General features: G+C 41.0%; 2 protein-coding genes across 2 annotated transcripts; one reads left to right on the forward strand and one right to left on the reverse strand.

Moving 5' to 3' along the window:
- Positions 1–7,852: 7,852 nt before the first annotated feature.
- On the reverse strand, positions 7,853–15,981 carry cpsf2 (cleavage and polyadenylation specific factor 2). The gene is made up of 15 exons (XM_044169474.1): positions 15,814–15,981; positions 15,220–15,386; positions 14,971–15,130; positions 14,759–14,864; positions 14,535–14,664; positions 14,325–14,440; positions 13,737–13,924; positions 13,302–13,592; positions 13,020–13,120; positions 12,479–12,682; positions 12,213–12,365; positions 11,708–11,930; positions 11,077–11,391; positions 9,884–10,018; positions 7,853–8,345 (listed from the first exon to the last, which is right to left on the reverse strand). The coding sequence occupies exons 2-15, from the start codon at positions 15,366–15,368 to the stop codon at positions 8,253–8,255; spliced, it is 2,364 nt and encodes a 787-aa protein (XP_044025409.1). The 5' UTR covers positions 15,369–15,386; positions 15,814–15,981; the 3' UTR covers positions 7,853–8,252.
- Positions 15,982–16,169: 188 nt separating this feature from the next.
- On the forward strand, positions 16,170–18,447 carry LOC122863218 (NADH dehydrogenase [ubiquinone] 1 beta subcomplex subunit 1-like). The gene is made up of 3 exons (XM_044169476.1): positions 16,170–16,244; positions 17,665–17,809; positions 18,243–18,447. Exons 2-3 carry the CDS (start codon positions 17,670–17,672, stop codon positions 18,277–18,279), a joined length of 177 nt encoding a protein of 58 aa, XP_044025411.1. The 5' UTR covers positions 16,170–16,244; positions 17,665–17,669; the 3' UTR covers positions 18,280–18,447.
- Positions 18,448–18,465: the final 18 nt, after the last annotated feature.

An 18,465-nucleotide genomic window follows, 5' to 3' on the forward strand; every position in this document is an offset into this window, starting at 1 on the left:
CACAGCGGCTACACAGTGCTGGGATATCCCATGTATAGATGGGGCTCCTTCTACTGAGGTGTGTTTGTGATGAATAGAGATGACACTGAGCCAAAGAAGGAAGTGTGACACCGTCCATTAATACATTGCTGGCATTGTAACCAATATTCTACTAATTATCTGAAACAAGTAAACAGATGGAGGGAGAAATATCCCCAGCTCTGAACCCTTTTTTTCTCAACCTGCCAACAATTGCTGAGCCCACTTTAGCCAGCTTCTGGTACTAATAGTACAGTACAAGCGCGGTCTACATGCACACACAGGAAATGTCTCTGGAGACCTGCTGATTTTACTCCTTGCATAAGCTCCTCAGTCAGCTGCAGGGAAAATAAAATATTAATCATGAGTGTTGAGCATTCTGTGGCAGCACTGCAGGTATATTTGTATGCCTGCTCAGGTGTGAAGAGTAAACATGGCAGAGAGGAGCAACAGAGAGTCTAATCTATGTGTTCTGGAGGCAGCAGCCATCTCCTGTACTGCTCTCTTCATCTTCCATACAACTGTCAACAACATAAAGCAACCCAGTCAACCCCAGACAGCCAACATCGGTACCTAACATTATGATTCATACAGTGCTTTTTATACTGTAACAACATGAAATACAGGTTTATATGTTTTCTTTATCCCTCAAAAAACTTTCATAACGCATAAGAAGTGCCAGAGTGGTGTACATTAGGATGCTTTTGACAGCCTTTACTAGAGAGAAAAAACTTGCCACTAAATGTTTGGTGTATTAATTCAGTAGTTACATGGGACCGTCAAAATGTGATGGACACTTGTGCTGTATATTATGCAACCCACAACAGTAGCCATGCAATAGATGCTACCTTTGTTAAGCTTATCTTGTTTGGTTTTTGTTGAGATGATGTCAGAAACCTCTGTGGTAATATTTGAGGCTGTTTGATCTGCGGAGGAAGACTGTGAGATGTGGTTGAAAGTTCCAGTGAGTGGACCTTGATTTAAGATTTTGTTGTTAAACGATTGTTTCAAGGGCAAGAATGGAATTTAATGCGCAATTTGAGGCTGCAGTTTGTGATGTTGCATTAGAGTGCTTTATATTGCCGGGTGTTCATGTTATTATGTCATCCACCTTTATATGACAAATGTTAACATGGACCTAATAACAGTGATTACGCTTTTGCTACATTAGAAGGCTTCTGATGAAATATCTCAATGTTTCACTTTCACTTTCACTTATTTTACTTTTATGTTAACTCTTCCCCAGGCTGTTACTTATTTTTCATTATTCTGGTGACAAACTATTAACAGTTCTACCAAGCCTTCTTATTTTTCACTTTTCTTACTTCTCTCCTACAAACTGCAGTTCCACCTTTTTGGAATGGTTTTATTCATTTGACCATGAGGATCGGGACTGTGTGAAATTGGATGGTTTCTCTGTTTCAGGGAGCTCTGCAGCCTAACGACGGACAGTGGCTAGAGGAAAAAGATTGGCTATATCTGAGAGAGACTTAGCCTTTTGTAATGCACATAAATAACTTAATTATTCTTTTGTCTGCAGAGAAGAAAAGGAAGGGTAGACAGGCAAAGAGCAACCTTTTCCCCTTGCAAAGAACAGTGGAGAGTCCTATTCAGACTGACCACAGAGGTTATGCCAGCAGAAACATGCAGCGCATTCATTCCGGGAAGATAGCATCAGAGTTGCAGAGACCGGCTACAAAGTCTGTATTAATACAGCCAGCAGTACTCTGAAACAGAGGGCAGGTGAGGGTGAGTTCTTTCACTTCATTCACATGGAGCTGGGGGTGGAGGGGTGTGCAATAAAGTCAATGAGCCAGTAGATTTCCCTGCTGTGTGATTTCATCACCCTGCACACCTCCATACTGGACACAAAAGTTATAGGCACTGTGTAGTAGAAGGATGAGTAGGAGTTTGTTAATGTCATAGTGTTATTATTCATAAGCAGGCACGAGGTGCCTGTGAATGTGATGTTTTATGGAAAAGTTATCAGAAACGTTTTAGTAATAGCACTCCACCAACTCTACACATGAAGAACAGTTAACTTGTCACGAAGAGTAGTGCTCAGCCTGCGAAAACAGTTTAGTATAATTTCTTCTGCGCCTCTGAAGGGACCTTTTTAAAGTAACCGTGATGATGTAATTTATGTTAGGGCATGAGACATCAAAATTTTAACAGAAAGCCTGAGATAAGAACTTGAGGGTGGAGTTTGAAAGATGTGGGCATTTACCAGGCAGGGATTTAAATTTAAAGGTCCACTCCTCATGGACTTTATCAGTGAATGGAGCTGGCTCCGGTTTCATCAAGGGACTGAAAATCAAGGGCAGAAAATGTAAGATAGAATAAAAGAAGAATTAGCATTCTTTCCTGTGATTGGACACTATCCAAATATGTCTGATGCAGCAGAACCTCACTTATGTCGTGCTACAAGTGAAAGCAAGCAGAATAATTTGGACATTCAGTTTGACCGAGGTCTGCAGCCCACCACTCAGAGTGCTGGCATCTAAACTGAACTGCACAAAGATAAACAGTTGTAGTGCTGCTGAGTCACTTCTCTGGATTCACACTCCTCGGTCTGGCCTCTACTCGTTTTCACATCAACATAATTCCCTGCAGATGATTCAGCCTTATTACATGGCCCTGTGTCATGCCAGCGAGGCGTCCTGTGTTTAGGAGAGACGTCTGCAGGGGTAAACACAGAGAGGTAATCCTCATCATGTTTTCTGAGCTTGAATTAGTCATCGGTAGGGTCTCCTCACAGCTCTCAAGGCAGTGTCAGCCATGTCACATCAGATAACGCTGGTTACCTCTGATGTGCTGAGCGGAAAGAGCAGGCCAGCCAGGTTGCATTCTGCTGACTGGCTGGAACCACATGTCAGCCTGAATGCAGTTTGCAAAGAGGCTGATACTCCCCTCATCCAAGAATGTGTTTCCTGATCCCATTGCCTGCATCGCCTCAAGTTACGGACAACCAACTGGTCAGGTTTGTTTTGCTCTGGGAGGAGAAGAATGTGCTGTTTGTATACAAACCAAGCAAAACAATCTCATGTGATCTGTCCTACATAGTCACATACACATGATCGCTAAGTCGTCCGCATGTCTCTGACAGAGAGCCAGCCAGGATCAGTCCCAGCCATGAATGCTCCCAACAAAACGCATTGTTTCATGAAAAAGGAAAAATGGCAGCTGCAGTATTGTGGACTGTGGATAATCTGGCAGCAAGAGCCTTCGTGGATTTGTGCTCGTGAGCATTCCCGCTTTGTGGACGGGTGTGAAGAGCAGGTTGCATAAGAGGATCACCCCCGTAATGGTGTAATTCAGGATTCCTGCGCAACACGCCTTTTTAATGTGTATCTTATAGAGTGGGTGGGCAAAAAGTGGTTCCTTTACTGAAGGACCATTACCACAGGAAGATGCTGGCACACAGGGATTACCCCCAGAGGCAGGAATTAGGGAAGACATGGAGGAAAAAGCAAGCAACGGCCTAGAGGGGAATTAAGATGTGTAGAGTAGGATGGCATGAGGGGGGAGAAAATGAAAAGACTGAAAACAGGAAGGGGAACGAACAGTTTCTCCCCAGAGTATCCAAAAACCTTTTAAAAACTACTTTTAGATTCTAAATATTGTTTAAAAAGCAACTCCACACAAACATATTTTTAGAGAAATAGTTGACAATGCAATTTTGGAAAATACGCTTATTCACTTTCTGGCCAAGATTTAGATGAGAAGATCAATACCGCTCTCAAATATGTGCACTAACTATAGAGCTAGAGTCAGGAGCTTAGCTTAGCATAATAGAATGGAAGCAGAGGGAAACTTACGTTATATCATGTTTGTTTAATCTGTATAGTGTAAAAGTGGCAAGTTGTGGTTTTACAGGAGTTACGTGCTATAATTATTTCTTCGCCACCAGCAGCCAGCGCAGCAACTTCCTGTTAGCCAAGAAATTCTTATGTGTTCAGACAAAAAGTGAATTTTTGCATCAATATTGCAAATTTCACCACTGGACCATTTGTCCCAAACAGCCAATATACCGATTGTACAGACGTTAACTGTAAGCTAGCTAGCAACAGACACACAAACCATGTGTGTGCGTGGGATTGTAGCTATGTGTGTATTTGTGTGACAGCTCGACTTGGACTGAACTCACTCGCTCGGATTTTTTACTCAAGCTGAAACATTTCCAATTGGAGCAGACGTGTCTTCGCGTCAGGTCGTGCCCCCCTGGAAGAATTCGCCTTGCTTTCTCTCTGAACCGTTATAATACATTAATTCACGAAACCACCTGCAAAACCACAACTTGTCATTTTTACATTTCTGTTTGTGTACGGATTAAACAAATGAGACACATGTTGGTAGGCATATTTTTTTGGACAGAGCCAGGCTAGCTGTTTCCCCCTGCTTCCAGTCTTTAAGCTAAGCTAAGCTAATCAGCTCATGGCTCTACTTAGTATACTGCATTCACGCAATGTCAGCTGAATGGGAAGAACAGAAAAACCTACCATTATTCCGACTTGGGTGTGTTCACAAAGATGATTCCAAGATGGTTACTGTCACAGTGACTTTGCAACCATTTATGGTTTGTTGACACTTCTGCAGCTCACCAAGTGGGAAATATCTCCAACTCGAAATTACAGCTAAGAGGCTGACATGAATGAATTTCCGACTCGTAATCATGGTGCGATTGATAAGATGGGAACGCGGCACAGACATCAAAGTGGTATTGATCTTCTCTTAGCAAGAAAGTGAATATGCATATTTTCAAAAAAGTCAAACTAATTCTTTAAGCTTTCTGCAACATTGGTTTCTTGAAGCACTAATTCTGTCTGTTAATTTGAGTCTTAAATATTGCAAGATCTTGGAACATTAATCTTATAATTTCATTATTTAGCATTGTGTCAGAAGGTGAGATAAAAGCAAAACAATGGCAATGTTTAACAAAAGTATGGAGGCATGACTACAAATTTTTAAATATCTAGCAACTGTCATTATGTCAAAGGACTGCTTTGTATTCATTAACAACCTGTGCTTAAGCTTGTAAAACAACTAATAAAGCTCCCGAAATTTCAACGTGATGTCCATTTGGGCAGAATGAAAAGACCAAGTTCCATTTTTAGAGCTGGATATCATGGGATTTTTGTGCCTTATGCTATGTTTGAATATTGTGAGGTTTCATAGAAATCCGTCCCCTTTTCACATTATTACATTGATGTCATTGGCATTAAGTGGTCTGCTTAGTGAGTAGACCGGGAATTCAAGAGGGATTAAACTCATTCATCCTCCAATCCACACAGATGAATGGATACACACGACCAAGATGCTCCTTTCTGAGTACAGCTTTGTGCCAATGAGTACAGTGTGAAAGGTAGAGGGGGTGGTCACCCTGGAGCCAGGTTATGGATTTACGATTTGACGTAGTCTGACAGATTGGCAGGGCACTTGTTGAGTTGAGAGCAGATCTCTCGCTGGCCTCCAGGGGGCAGAGCGGCCTCAGTGCCCCAGGGCGACTCTGCCCTGTGCTCTGGGCTTAGCTGCTCGTTACATTAAAACAGGGGCTTCTGTGACAGAGTCAGCATTATGAAAGCTAAGAGGATTAGCTGATGGACATTTCTGGCGTTCCCCGTCAATTATCAAAATGAAAAGCAGTGACTGGGCAGGGCTGGCATGCTCTATGGCACAGAAGAGCTCCTCTCTCTCCTCCTCATCTCCAGGGGGGATAAATAAAGGCATCATGTGTGCGTTTCTGAACATGAAAGTTTTTTTGTGTGTGTGTCTGTGTGTGAGCCACGGATTAAAAAAGAGCATTTAAATTTTAATGTTTCTAAAGTGCAAAACTGTATGTTATGCAACTGTATAAAAACAGGCCTGCATGTCAGCCAGCCATCCGTGCTCAAGTCTAACTCCTCCATCCATGTGCATGATCACCCCCCCATACACACACTCTCTAAAACTGCTTGCTTTCAATGTCCTACGTGTGTGTGTGTACCCCCCTGTGATTGCTTAACAGGCTATCAGTGTAGGAGGAGTCTCCACCACTATGATGCACATGTGATGTTGGAGAGTTGGGGATGATGAAGAGGAGTAGTGGGGATGCAAGGAGGCAGGGCGGGGGGAGTTGTTTTAATATATCCATAAAAGTGGCATTACGCAGCTGCCTCTGTTAAGGATCTACCCCGGGGATTCACACAACGCTGCAAATGTAATGAAGCGAGTCAATGTGCCACCACGGCTGCAGCGGACACATCTCTCCGGCAATGACACCCTGCCTGCCCTCCATCCTCAACGCCAGCAACATTTCCTCTTATCACCCAACTTTCTAATACGCCGGTTAGACCTCACTGGAGCACAGCAGAGGTGGGACTGTATATCCATGTGTGCCTGAAAAAGATAAGAAAACAAACTGCTGAACCGTTTCATTATTATTATTTTTTTACCCTGTCACAAACAGCCAGGAAGGTAAACAGTGTTTTGCTGAGGGAGACAGTTGCCTAAAATATAAAGCGAAGAACGGTAATCCTAGTTTACTACATAGCAGGCTGAATTATATTCAATCCCAGTTATCACATCAGGGACAATGTCATCTCACCACTGTATTACAGATGGTGCTGCTGCATGGGCAGATTTGATATGGGTATTCAGGGGCCAGTTAGATAGAACTGAAAAATGTCTCCATCTGGTGTTATTGCAGTAACTAGTCTACCTAGTAGCCAGTAAATCTTGTGTGATGATAAACAAACAGCACATGCAAAACTAGAATTACTGGCCCACGGTTGTATGCCTCCACCAACCAGTCCAGTTGCAGTTTACATTCATTTCTGTCCAGACTCATAATATATGTAGTGAATACTTGGAAGGAGTTGAATAAAAGAAACTGTATATTTTGGCTAAATGGAAGTTATTACTATATTGATACTACATATATATGATCCCAGTGAATATACATTGTTGAACTGATTAATAAAGGATTACCATAGATGTATTGGCTAAACAGATACACATGTACTTGATTACTACGGAAAGATGGACTCTTATAGAGTATAGCTGTGGTGATTTTGTTTTTTCCTGGCATTTTTTGGATGCAAAGCCTCTGAGCTGTAGGTGAAACTCACTCACAGGATCACAATTAGCTAGGCGCACTCCAATACGTTGTCTGCAGTCACATGATTCCAATGACGCTCAAAATTCAGAATGAGACAGGAAGTGAAAGGCAGAATGGACGAGATGGAGGAAAGCCCGTACTGTGCTGGTTATTGTTTACTCATTGTGTAAAGGATCCATCTTTTTTTGGAACTTGACCTACACTAGGAGCTAAAACTCAGGATACCCTGACCTCTGCTGCTTTGATTTTGACCATTTTTTCTAGTCTGTCTCTCTCGCAAGGCCCCCAACTTTATGGAAGCGCAACAATAAATCGCAAACTACCCCTTTAATGCTGTCTAAGTAGAAGCAGCCATACAAGAAATTTGGATAAATAAAATATTGTCTAAAATGACCAAATATTTCTATTAACCTGGAAATATATGACCAGTATCTGAAGTGAAGTATCTGAAAATAAGGCTAAGGCTTTACTACAGAGTGCAATACATCTATCCTCTGCCATTTTATTTGAGTGTCCCAATTCCGAGTGTGAAATATCCACTATATAGTGACCTCTAAAATTCCAACAATGGAACAAAAAAGTGGCATGTACACTACTTTACGGATGGATGGGATAATTACAGTTGTGTGACACTAGACCTGTCATTGATGACTCAAAATGACGATGACTCTTAAGTGTCCAACATCTCAATTTACTGCTCACTAAGTGAACATCTAAGACAAACCTTTAACAGTGATGCATGTTTGAAAAAGACTGTTTTTAATGACAGAATCGAAGGGGGAAAGCATCCTTTAGTCCATCCAGTGCATTAGGATGTTACTGTACAGTGGGAGGAGTTTTAGCAATATGAGAACCTCAAGATTGTAGAGTCTGTCCACACAGAGAGGTAAGTCTCTCATGCATTTGCCTCTCAGTTTGTGGAGGTAAACTAAAAACATTATCTGGAAAAAAAAAAAACTATAAAAAAGGGAAAATGTACAACAAGGTTTGCAGTGGAACAGCTGGAGCCACCCATGAGGCAGAGGTAGGACGAGTGTGGTACACGCTTCTCCTCTGGGTAAAGTCCTCGTAAAGGATTGTCTCTGTATTGCCGTGGTATGCTCTTCTGCGGCGTGTCTTCCTGCTGCTGCTGCTGCTGCTATACCACAGCGTACTGCTGATACAGCAGCTCCCGGATCTTATAGTAGTCGTCGCACAGGCAGCCTTCCAGGCCAATGCGTCCGGCCTCCGTCTGGACAAGGAGCACAAAGATGCACAGGTCATGTGGGTCCTCACATAACATTCATTAACACTCATTGATGGTTTCACCTTTTAACATATATGTACAAGCCCTGTACGGCACACTGCTGATCTCTAAAATAAACAGGTTTCCAATTCATTTCCACAGACGTTCAGACTTGGAATTTAAATGTCTAATGAAGCAATCCACTTCAAGTTTTCCCACTTAAATAGCACACACAGACGCACACACTACTTTAACAGTCTCAGTTCTCTTTGATTTCATTTTCTGGGTTGCGTCTATTTTAAGTTCTTGTCAATTATGCATTTTGTTGTTGGTATCCTGGCTCACTCCTACTTTTCCTTTTACTTTAGTTCTTAAGTTCTGCCTGTGATTCTTTTTTTGTGTGTGTTTCTTCTGAGGTGAGATGTTTTCATATGCCACTGGGGTTTTTCATCCTACTTAGGCAGGCTTTATTTTTTTCTTATTGTGTTTAAGGTTTCATTTTGTGTTAAGCACTGGTATTTTAGTTCATAGTGTGTAAGTAAATAAACCTTAACCTCTACACCATCAAGACACTTTTTTTTGTAATTTTCAGCTAAATATAGAAAGAAGACACTATTAACTTGATAGGTTTTGTGAAATTATGACCAATCACATTTCATCTCTAAGACACAAATTAATCTTTTAATGTTAAATATTATGTTTATATTATCTGACAATGTTGACCAGTCATCAAACTACAGTAACTACAGTATATTGCATTGTAAACAGCACCACTTATCTGCAATGCTAACAATTAGATTTTGGTTCACTGCTAACACCACACATATAAAAGACATTCATATCTACAGCCTATTGTCTCTGCCTGTGTTTCTCTAGACTCCAAACTAAGCTGCTGTATTTCTTACGGCATCTAAAACAACTTGCCATCTGCACTGAACAGCGCTGACTGCTCGGGATGCACAATCCATCATCAAATAAAGGGAGAAGCTGAATGTGTCATTCTGCTTTACAACAATATTAGTACGTCTTATGGGACAATTTTAAGTCAACAGTCAACAGAATCTACAGCAATAAACACGCCTCATTGGAAATGTCTTCATTTTGTGCCAATTTGTTCCAGTGATAAATTATTCTCTGCAAGTTGTTTTTAAGGCATTGAAGGGTACAACAGAAGTTTCAGAAGGCCACAGACGGGGAAAGTGAATGGATGTATTTTTTGTAATGAGCTAAAGGCCTTTAAAGTTAAATTTTTTGGAGGCATCTTGTCTGGACACTTAATTATTTGTGTAATAATAGTAATAAGTGTTTTGTCCAGGTTCTGTAATGCTACATTCTTTTAATTTCATTAAAACACTAGCTATATATCCACTATGCAACTACTTTGCACAGAGACCTAAATATGGAATGCACGGTTTTGGCGAAAAACAAGCCTGTGCCATATGTCTTCTGTGCTGGCCACTTTCCCTGTTGAGGACAAGTGGTGACTAGCATTGCACGGAGCTGATGGATAGCGTGCTCGTTGAGCCAATGGGAAGGACACTCACCCTGCGGACGGCCACCATGTTGTTGCAGACCAGCACTCCACCCACAAACTCGGCCTGGATGCCCTCTCTCAGCAGGACCTGCTTGAAGTCAGACAGGCGAGGCTCGTTGATGAACACCGACTGATGCCCTGGAATCTGCAGGGGGAATAGAAGAGGGAGCCAGTCAGGCTGAGGGCTGCCTAAATTGCTTATACGCCCTTGTGGACACATACTATCGGAATCACATTTCAATCCCTTCGGCAAAGTCTCCCAATCACTTTTATGACAATGGACACGGACTCATTGGACTTGAAAATATGAGTTTTTGTCCACTGGCTGCAGCAGCTGCTGGGACCTAAAAGTCATCTGTTGCTTGTACTATTTCATTAGCCATTATCCATTTGCATGACTGCCAAGACTCTTGAAATGAGATTACCTGCCAAAATGAGAAGCAGGGAGGAAAAGCCTTCCACCCATAGACAAAATCTCTTTAAAGCTGAATTAAAGCAAAGCACCCTATTTAGGCTTCTTCCCACTTTTTATGACCCAATCAATCAGACATGGGACACTTGATATGACACTATTGATCTTTGTCATATTTTTCAGAAGTTCTCACAAATTTGATATTTTATTGTGTGTGACAACTAAAAAACTGAATGTAAAACTTGTTTTAAAAGTGAGTATTTTAAAGTCCCTCTTCACTCACAAATGTGTTTTGTTCATTGTTGCTTCATTTGGATGTTTGACCTTCACTGTGCAGAATGATGTATGTGCAGAGTTTGACACTAGAAGGTTGCTTTCACATTTATCCGCTGAAGGGGGAAAGTTTCTCTGTGCTCACCTTAAATCTGAGTTTAAGACGTGTATGTACGAGAATGAAGAAAGCCAGCCTTTAGCATGCGTACATGGAGAATGTGCTTCTCAGTGAAGTGGGAGACCAGCAATGAAATTAAATGAAAATCTTTGCATATTCATAGATTCAGGATTTTTCAATTAAGAAAAAGTAGATGTAAATAAGGTTTTTTTTGTTTTTGTTTTTTTAAAAAGATAATTGCATTTTTTCAGTGTAAAAAAAACAAAAAACATATTAGACACAAATAATTATTCCTAGCAGGCTGGAGAGAATCTTTACGCTTACTAGCAACAAATGTTCATATTCAGAAATAATGATATATCATTGCAACATCTTTGCTGGGCAGTGTTGACCGCCTAACCTCGTGTGGAGGCAGTGGCTCCAGCGTGGGAATGACATCACTTTCATCAGACTGCTCCTTTTCATCCTCCCCAAACAGGTTTTTAATGGCACGCTGTGCTGCCACCGCCGTGGCGTTGTGGTCGAGGCTAAGATCGGGAGCGATGTCCATGGCCAGCTCGCCGTCCTCATCCTCCTCTGTCACACCGTCCTCCAGCATCACACCCGTGTCCACCTTCACCACGCGCATGTCCAGCACGCCATCGATCCAGGCCAGCTCTGTGTCTTTGGCCTTGCAGAACTGCAGAGAGCTCACCAAGGAGTCTTTCAACCGCACCTTTACCATGAGAAGATGAGACAAGATGAAGACATTGGCCTGTCATGGAAGGATGCTTTTATGCTTTAGCCATGGTCACTGCCTTCTTGGCTCAATTGCCAAGGGGTTGCAAAATGTGAAAAATGACCTGGCAAAGACAGATTTATCAGGTTTTACTATTTCACAGCTGAATATTTTAGATTTAAGAATCTATAAAACACATTTAAGGGACAGCATGATAGACTTACATACAACAACTCTGTATATCCAATCAAAAAGAGGCAACCAAATTCACTCGAATGAAAAATAAACCAAGCAGGCTTTTTGTAAGGCTGACCTGGTAGATGTGTGTTTCACTGGTGGCATCTATAGTCTCCTGCAGTTTGGGTGTATAGACTTTGATGTCCTTGCTGAAAGCCCTGCAGGACTCAGCTAGGTCGAGGCTGGCTTCTGGCGGTCCGTGAACGATCACCAGCTGTCTGGGCTTCATCTGATTAATAATCTTCTTGATGGAGTCGCCATCAGAGCGACCTTCGTAATCTATGTACGTTACCCTCGCTCTGTATGAGATGGAGGACAGGATAGAGCTTTTTAATAGTGCAGATTAGTCAAACATTGTTTAATACCAGCACAGACAAGATTTCCTGATAGACTTGCAATTTATGCAGGAAAGGTTTACTGAGTAGACATAACCTTTTTCAGCAACAATTAGCCTTACATACAAACAGTTACATACATCCAACACACCACTGCACTATATCGTTGGCCACTGATCAGCTCTAGTGGCAGTTTATGAATGGAGTTCTTGTTACAGAGGCAGACAGATTTAAAGGATCACTGACCTAATTTCAAGATTTTCTACACTGGAGATGCATTTGGTGGGAACGACAGAGAGATCCTGGTCCATGGGCTCATCACCGTTGGTCAGCCCAGATTCCAATTTGCTTTTCTCCTCCTCTGTGGCCTGCAGTTCAGGAACCAGAAACTCTTCTAGCCTGTAAAAGAACAATAATGGTTTATTGATGATGGCAGCAAACACAGATCAGTGTAGTTTCCCTGTATCAATCTTTCTGTAGTCTAATGTTCACATATATCAGTATTGTAGTACCTGATGATTTCCCCATACTCGTCCCATTTGATTCTCTCTTCATGTGTGGGGAACATTGGATAAGACTTTTTGGCCTGTTTGAAGAAACTTCCTTTGCGGCTCCCCTCTGCCTTCATCATCAAGTCGTGGTGTTTCATTTTCACTGCAGCTGGCTGATCCAGATCATCCTCCATATCACTCTCGTCACTGGAGTCTACATCCACCCTGCAAATGCATGAAATAACAGTCGAGTTTAATGTTTTCAAGGACAGACAACAGATTTTTGTTCAGTTGCAAAGTATAAATGTTGTCTAAAAGTGTCATGACTCATCACCTATTTACAGATTTCCATTTAAATAGCCTGTTTTAGATTTGCGATCTAGACCACAATTTTGCATTTCTGTTGTTTTTTTTACATAATTTGCTGTTTTAACTGTTAACAGACTGTAAAATGATATGAATCAAATGTTTTGTTACACCAACAGGCATAAAGCATCATCAAAAAGAGAGATCTAACCCTTAAGCACCTAGTCGACATGTGTCTATTTCTACTGGGACTTACTCTTTTGCTTGTTCAAGCTTTTTAGCTGCTTCTTTCTTTATTTTATCCTTTTCAAGGTATTCTTCCAGGTCCTTGCCTTCGAGCTTCACTCTTTTCCTCACCTGTCATAATGAGAAGAGTGAAAGATGGATACGGTGTAAATGATAGAATGACACATTTTGTTGTTTCCTCAGCTGGGTCTGAATGTGAGAGATGGGAGCTTCCCGTGGGGCAAACGCGGCATGAAGAGATAAAACAAAACCGCCTGTCATAGTAAATCAGCATCGTGACTGCTGGTCTCACCTCCAGATCCAGCATCTTCTCGCCGGGGTTGTCGATGAGGTAGCGGGCCAGGGTTCCAGGTGTAGTGCGGTAGGTCAAGATGACAGAGTTTTTGGCATCTTGGCACCACTGGATGAAGAGTTCTCTGGAAAAGCCAGACTCGAGGTCTGGCTGGCTGCAAAGCACCACCTTGGGGCTGGGCACCCGGGCCAGGTCTGCCAGACTGTGGCACAGGTTCAAGTGACGGAACTGGAAGGGGTTGTTTCTCTTGTCTTCAAAACACCTCATGAGCTTGTCACTCATCCACTCCACCTACAGAAAGACAGTAGATTAACAATTCCAACAATTTTATATATACATTTTATTTACATTTATTGTATTTGGCAAATAAAATTACTAAACTGTTAATAAGTGAGGAATAGTACAAAATCTTGTGTGAAAATCCATGACTGATACCTGTGACTTAGAGAACTCCACCACATTATAGCTGACATTGTTAAGCAGAGCTAGTGGGTAAGCTCCCAACCCAGCATCCTTTGTCCTCCAAATCTGGTCCAGGAGCTGAGCCAGCTCCAACACACGACCAGCTGTATCCACGGCAATAAGAACATTACCGTCACCACGAAGGGTCTCCATTACATTGGCTGTGAGTATAAAAAATAAGAATATTAATGAAAATAAACAGCATTTTTCACCTCTTGTATTAAGTTTTAAATTTAGCAGCTTAACAGAAATAGAGGAAGGGTGAAGTGTTGGACTAGGACAAGGATCTAAAACACCACATATTATCCTCTTATTTTTCATACAGTATTAAACAAAAGAAATGCTGTTTTAAAAGGACAGAAAGAGAGGGCTTTAATTGACAATTTTCTCCTTTGAATTTCAATTTTGACGTTGAAATAGAAATTACACAGTTAATTTGTCAGACCACTGGGACATGTTATAAATGATTGCAATATATCTTAAATGATTATTAATTCAATTGGACAAATATGCTAATAAATACATACATTACTACTATAGAGTCTTGTGAAGATTACTTACTGAGGAGCATCTCATCTCTTTGTTTGCGACGTGGCTGTACATATGTAGCATTGAAGGAGTCTGTGATAAGTAAGGAAGGACGACTAATGCTCTCCAACGTGCAGCCGTTGAGGTGGCTTGAATAGAGAAACAGAGTAAAAAAGGGCATGAACTAGCAGCCAAACTAAAAACAAAATACCATGTCATATGAATATTTTGTTCTGTGCTCACATCTCTCTCTTGTGGTTGAAGTCCACAGCATAAATAATCTCCTCCTCCCCATCCTTCACAATTTTCCAAATTGTGCCTCCAATCATGTGACCAGCTGGAAGAGGAGTGATGGAAAGACCATGCCCTTTCCCTGTCAGGTAAAAAGAAAGATATAAAACACTTTGGTACCTGCAATACATAAACAGAGTTGACTCCTGACCAATAAGGTTCTGCAACTAACTCACCTTTCAGATTGACAATCTGAGAGTATTTCAGCTGCTGGATTTTATCAAAAGCACAGTCCACATCATCAAGGGTGAACAGTGTGAAATCTTCACTGTTGTTCCGAGACTAAGTGGAAAGAAGGAAATGATTAAGAAAGCAATGGCAATCATGCAATCAAGCTCTGTTAATAAATAACTTTACATGCATAACATTTCCCACACCCCTTGCTTACCTGATACAGATCATACATGAACATCTGGCCCATCTTGTAGACAGGAATTGTAGCATAGATAGTACAGTTTAGTCCCAGTTTCCCCACAGCATATGGCAGGGCTCCCAGGTGAATGGGGTCAGGGTGGGAGAGGAGCACAGCATCGACCTGATGAACATATCTGGAGGGAAAAATGAACATCACACACTTGTTTTAATTCACAGAACAGGGGGGAAACTGATGCAATCAGAAGATGGACACCATAATTACCGTTTCATAGCATCAATGATGTCCATTGAGAAGTTCTCATCCCAGCCACAGTCCAGGAGGAAGCGGAATTCATCCACCTGCAGCAGGTAACAGAGGGCCGACTCCTCCTGAACCCCTGACACGGCTGTCAGCTTGATAATGGACGTCATTTTTCTTCAGTTGTCACGCTGAAAGTACAATTAGGTTCGCATTAGGTTAAGCTGGCCATAACGCAACTATCCTAATAAACAAAACAACATCACCTACGTTAAGTGGTGTGGCTCTTTATGACTTTACGATTACAAATTAGCACACAACTTATTCAATTCAATCGACAAACAAAAACATGGTTCGATAATGAATTGAAGTTGTACGATATTACAGTAACCTATATTGTTGCACAGGTTAGGCCTGTGAAATATGTTGCTGGCAGGTCGAGCGCTAAAGAAATTAAAAGTAAACACAGTTTGGTTGCTAGCCGCAGCTAGCTAGTTCGCACAAGCAGTAATCAAATTACCCGGCAAAGTCTGTGTATTTGGCATGCTAACTACATTTTAGCTAACTTAGTGGATGTAAGCTAAGTGACTTGGATCGACAAAGGAACTTGCAACATACCATTAAATATGAGATAATGTAAATTTTCTCCCGTTGGAGTAGAAATACATCAAGTGGATTTTCTATAATTCCAACATTAAGACATTTTGGCTAACGTTGTTGAAAACACACTGGACTAGCAGACCATTAGCGGCTGCATCATGTGTGAAAGCGCACGGGAGCGTACCAAGTATGGCGGTGTTAATACAAACACATCTTATAACAAAACACCGAATGCTCATTTTATCGGATTATATTTTAACAAATGTGCTTTAATATTCTCAACTCATATGTTGTAAGTGACATAATAACCCACCATAAGGGCCATTACGGCAATAATAGTGTTTTTATTGTTCAAGTAACACTGCCGTGTTTTTGCACAGGTGGTAGAGTCCAATGTCCTCTGCCTGGTGAATGAAGAGCTGAAGGCCACGGCTTGGTGCAAACATAAGGTAATATTTATTAATATTCCAGTGTCGTGTCTCTTTATTGTTTGAATCATTGTGCTCTAATGTGTTACCTGTGCTAAACACAACTAACTATTTTAACTGAGAAACCATTCTTAACTAAAACCTGACACCTATAGCTAATGCTAGCTAGCTAAATGATTAGCTAGCCAGTAGCTGCTAAGGTGCAATTAGCTTATTTGGTGTTAAAAAAGTATGCAAGCAAGCTATATTTACAGCGTTTTAACTCCATATTGTGGGTAGCTATAATGTAATTCGCACTGCAAACGGGGAAATGACAGCTACCCCATATATGGTTTGAAGTAATCGTTGTGTTACACTCGCTGCCGTTTTATATAAACTAGCTAGATATATAATTAATGAGGTTTAGAGATTACCCTCACCTAACACCAATTAGCTCAGAGTTCTGCCTGACAAACATTAGCAACAATGAAATGTCTAAAGAAAACCTCTTTGCCCTCCAGTATTTGTCTGTCAGCACATAATCCTAAAGGTGTCCACACAAATAAACTTGTCCAAAGGCAAAAACAGGGGTTTAAAGGCTGTCAGTCATGATTTGTCATATATAGTTTTGTAATCCTATCAAATCCCAATAAAACGACCAATCAGCTTTATTTGTGCAGTAACCTTAGTGTCACACTAGTTTTGTGGCGGTCCTCTATCTATATATAAATCAGAAATACTTTATTGATCCCCGAGGGGAAACTCTTTTGTTACAGCTGCTCACTATCACGTCGGTGCACACAGGATTATAAGTACTAAGCAAATCAAAATATAATTCACTATAATACAGGCAAGACGACGAGACGGAGCTACGGCAACAAGCAGCATGCACGTTGGCGCATGCGCTCTATCTATCTATCTATAAATAAATATAAAGATGGACTGTACTAAAACAATTGGTAGACCTGTCTCCTGTACAGGTCCACAGATGTGATGGGGGAAAATTGTCATTTTATTTTGGATAATCCAGATCCAGTATGATACCATCTTTTGCTAATAATTATAATCGATTCCCACTGATGTCAATGTCTCTGGACCAAGTGTTTTCAAAATGCATGGATTCCTATTTAGTGGCTGGCAGCGCAATCTACCAGATATGGCTTAGGTTTTTCAGCAAATGTAGTAGTAAAATATGTTACCCTGGCCTCATGCCATGTGGGTACTTCAGTGTGTCCAGTATTCCTTACTATGCAAATGTTGCACACGTTTGTTACAATGGGCTGATGGGCTATGATTACCAGATCTACACTACAGAAAAGCTACAGCAATGCCATGATCTTTACTAGTAATGTCAGTTTTTAGAATACCTGTAATCAGTTTTAAGCATGTGGGATTTATATCAAAGTATAAAATCAGTGCCACAGAGATGATGTTACAATGTGTCTTCTGCTTACTTCTGTAGGAACCATGGTCAACTTTGTAGCACTTGCCCGTGAGCACTGGGTGAACATATTGGTGCCCATGGGCTTTGTGATTGGATGGTACCTTGACAAACAACAGGACCAGAAGCTGACAGCTTTCAGGAACAAAAGTGTTTTGTTCAGCAGGTAAGAATATAAAGCAATTTTCCACTTATGTTAAAGTAAAACGGGTCCCCCTAGGTTATCAGTGAATTAAGGATCAGGTGCTAATTTTTTCAAAGTCATGTGATGATGATTTTCAATACTGTATACCCAGTTTGAACTAATTACTATGCATATAAGTCAGCAGAAGGCTCAGTGATAAAGGGAAAACATGTAATTGAAGGTGCAAAAAGCTGATTACAGCATCTAGTTATGTGTTTTACCTTGTCCATTTTCCGTGTCTAAGCCAGAACAGAGCTCAATGCACTTTGAACATAAAATGTGAGTTCAATTTTCTATTTTTGTATCTAATTGTGATAGTAAGCATTTCAAAAACTTGCCTGACATAAAGGTAATATAATGCCATTGTAGCTCTGAGTGTAAGCTTATGCAACTTCCTAACTTCTGTTCTTTTTAGGGAGCTGAAGCCTGGTGAGGAAGTGACCTGGAAGTAAAGTACCCCTACCTGGAATGTGTCCTGTCATCTGTGGTGTGAATGACTGATGGGTGGCCCTCAAATTAGAATATTTAAGAGTCCTGTTTTTGAGTTGGATCAACCAGTAATCTTTAATATTTTGAGTTGTATCAACCAATAATAAAAATGCCCTTTCTCATCAAAATCATTTGGTACTTGTTGGTGT

The sequence above is a fragment of the Siniperca chuatsi genome, linkage group LG16, assembly GCF_020085105.1.
Source record: "Siniperca chuatsi isolate FFG_IHB_CAS linkage group LG16, ASM2008510v1, whole genome shotgun sequence".
NCBI classification, from domain to species: domain Eukaryota; kingdom Metazoa; phylum Chordata; class Actinopteri; order Centrarchiformes; family Sinipercidae; genus Siniperca; species Siniperca chuatsi.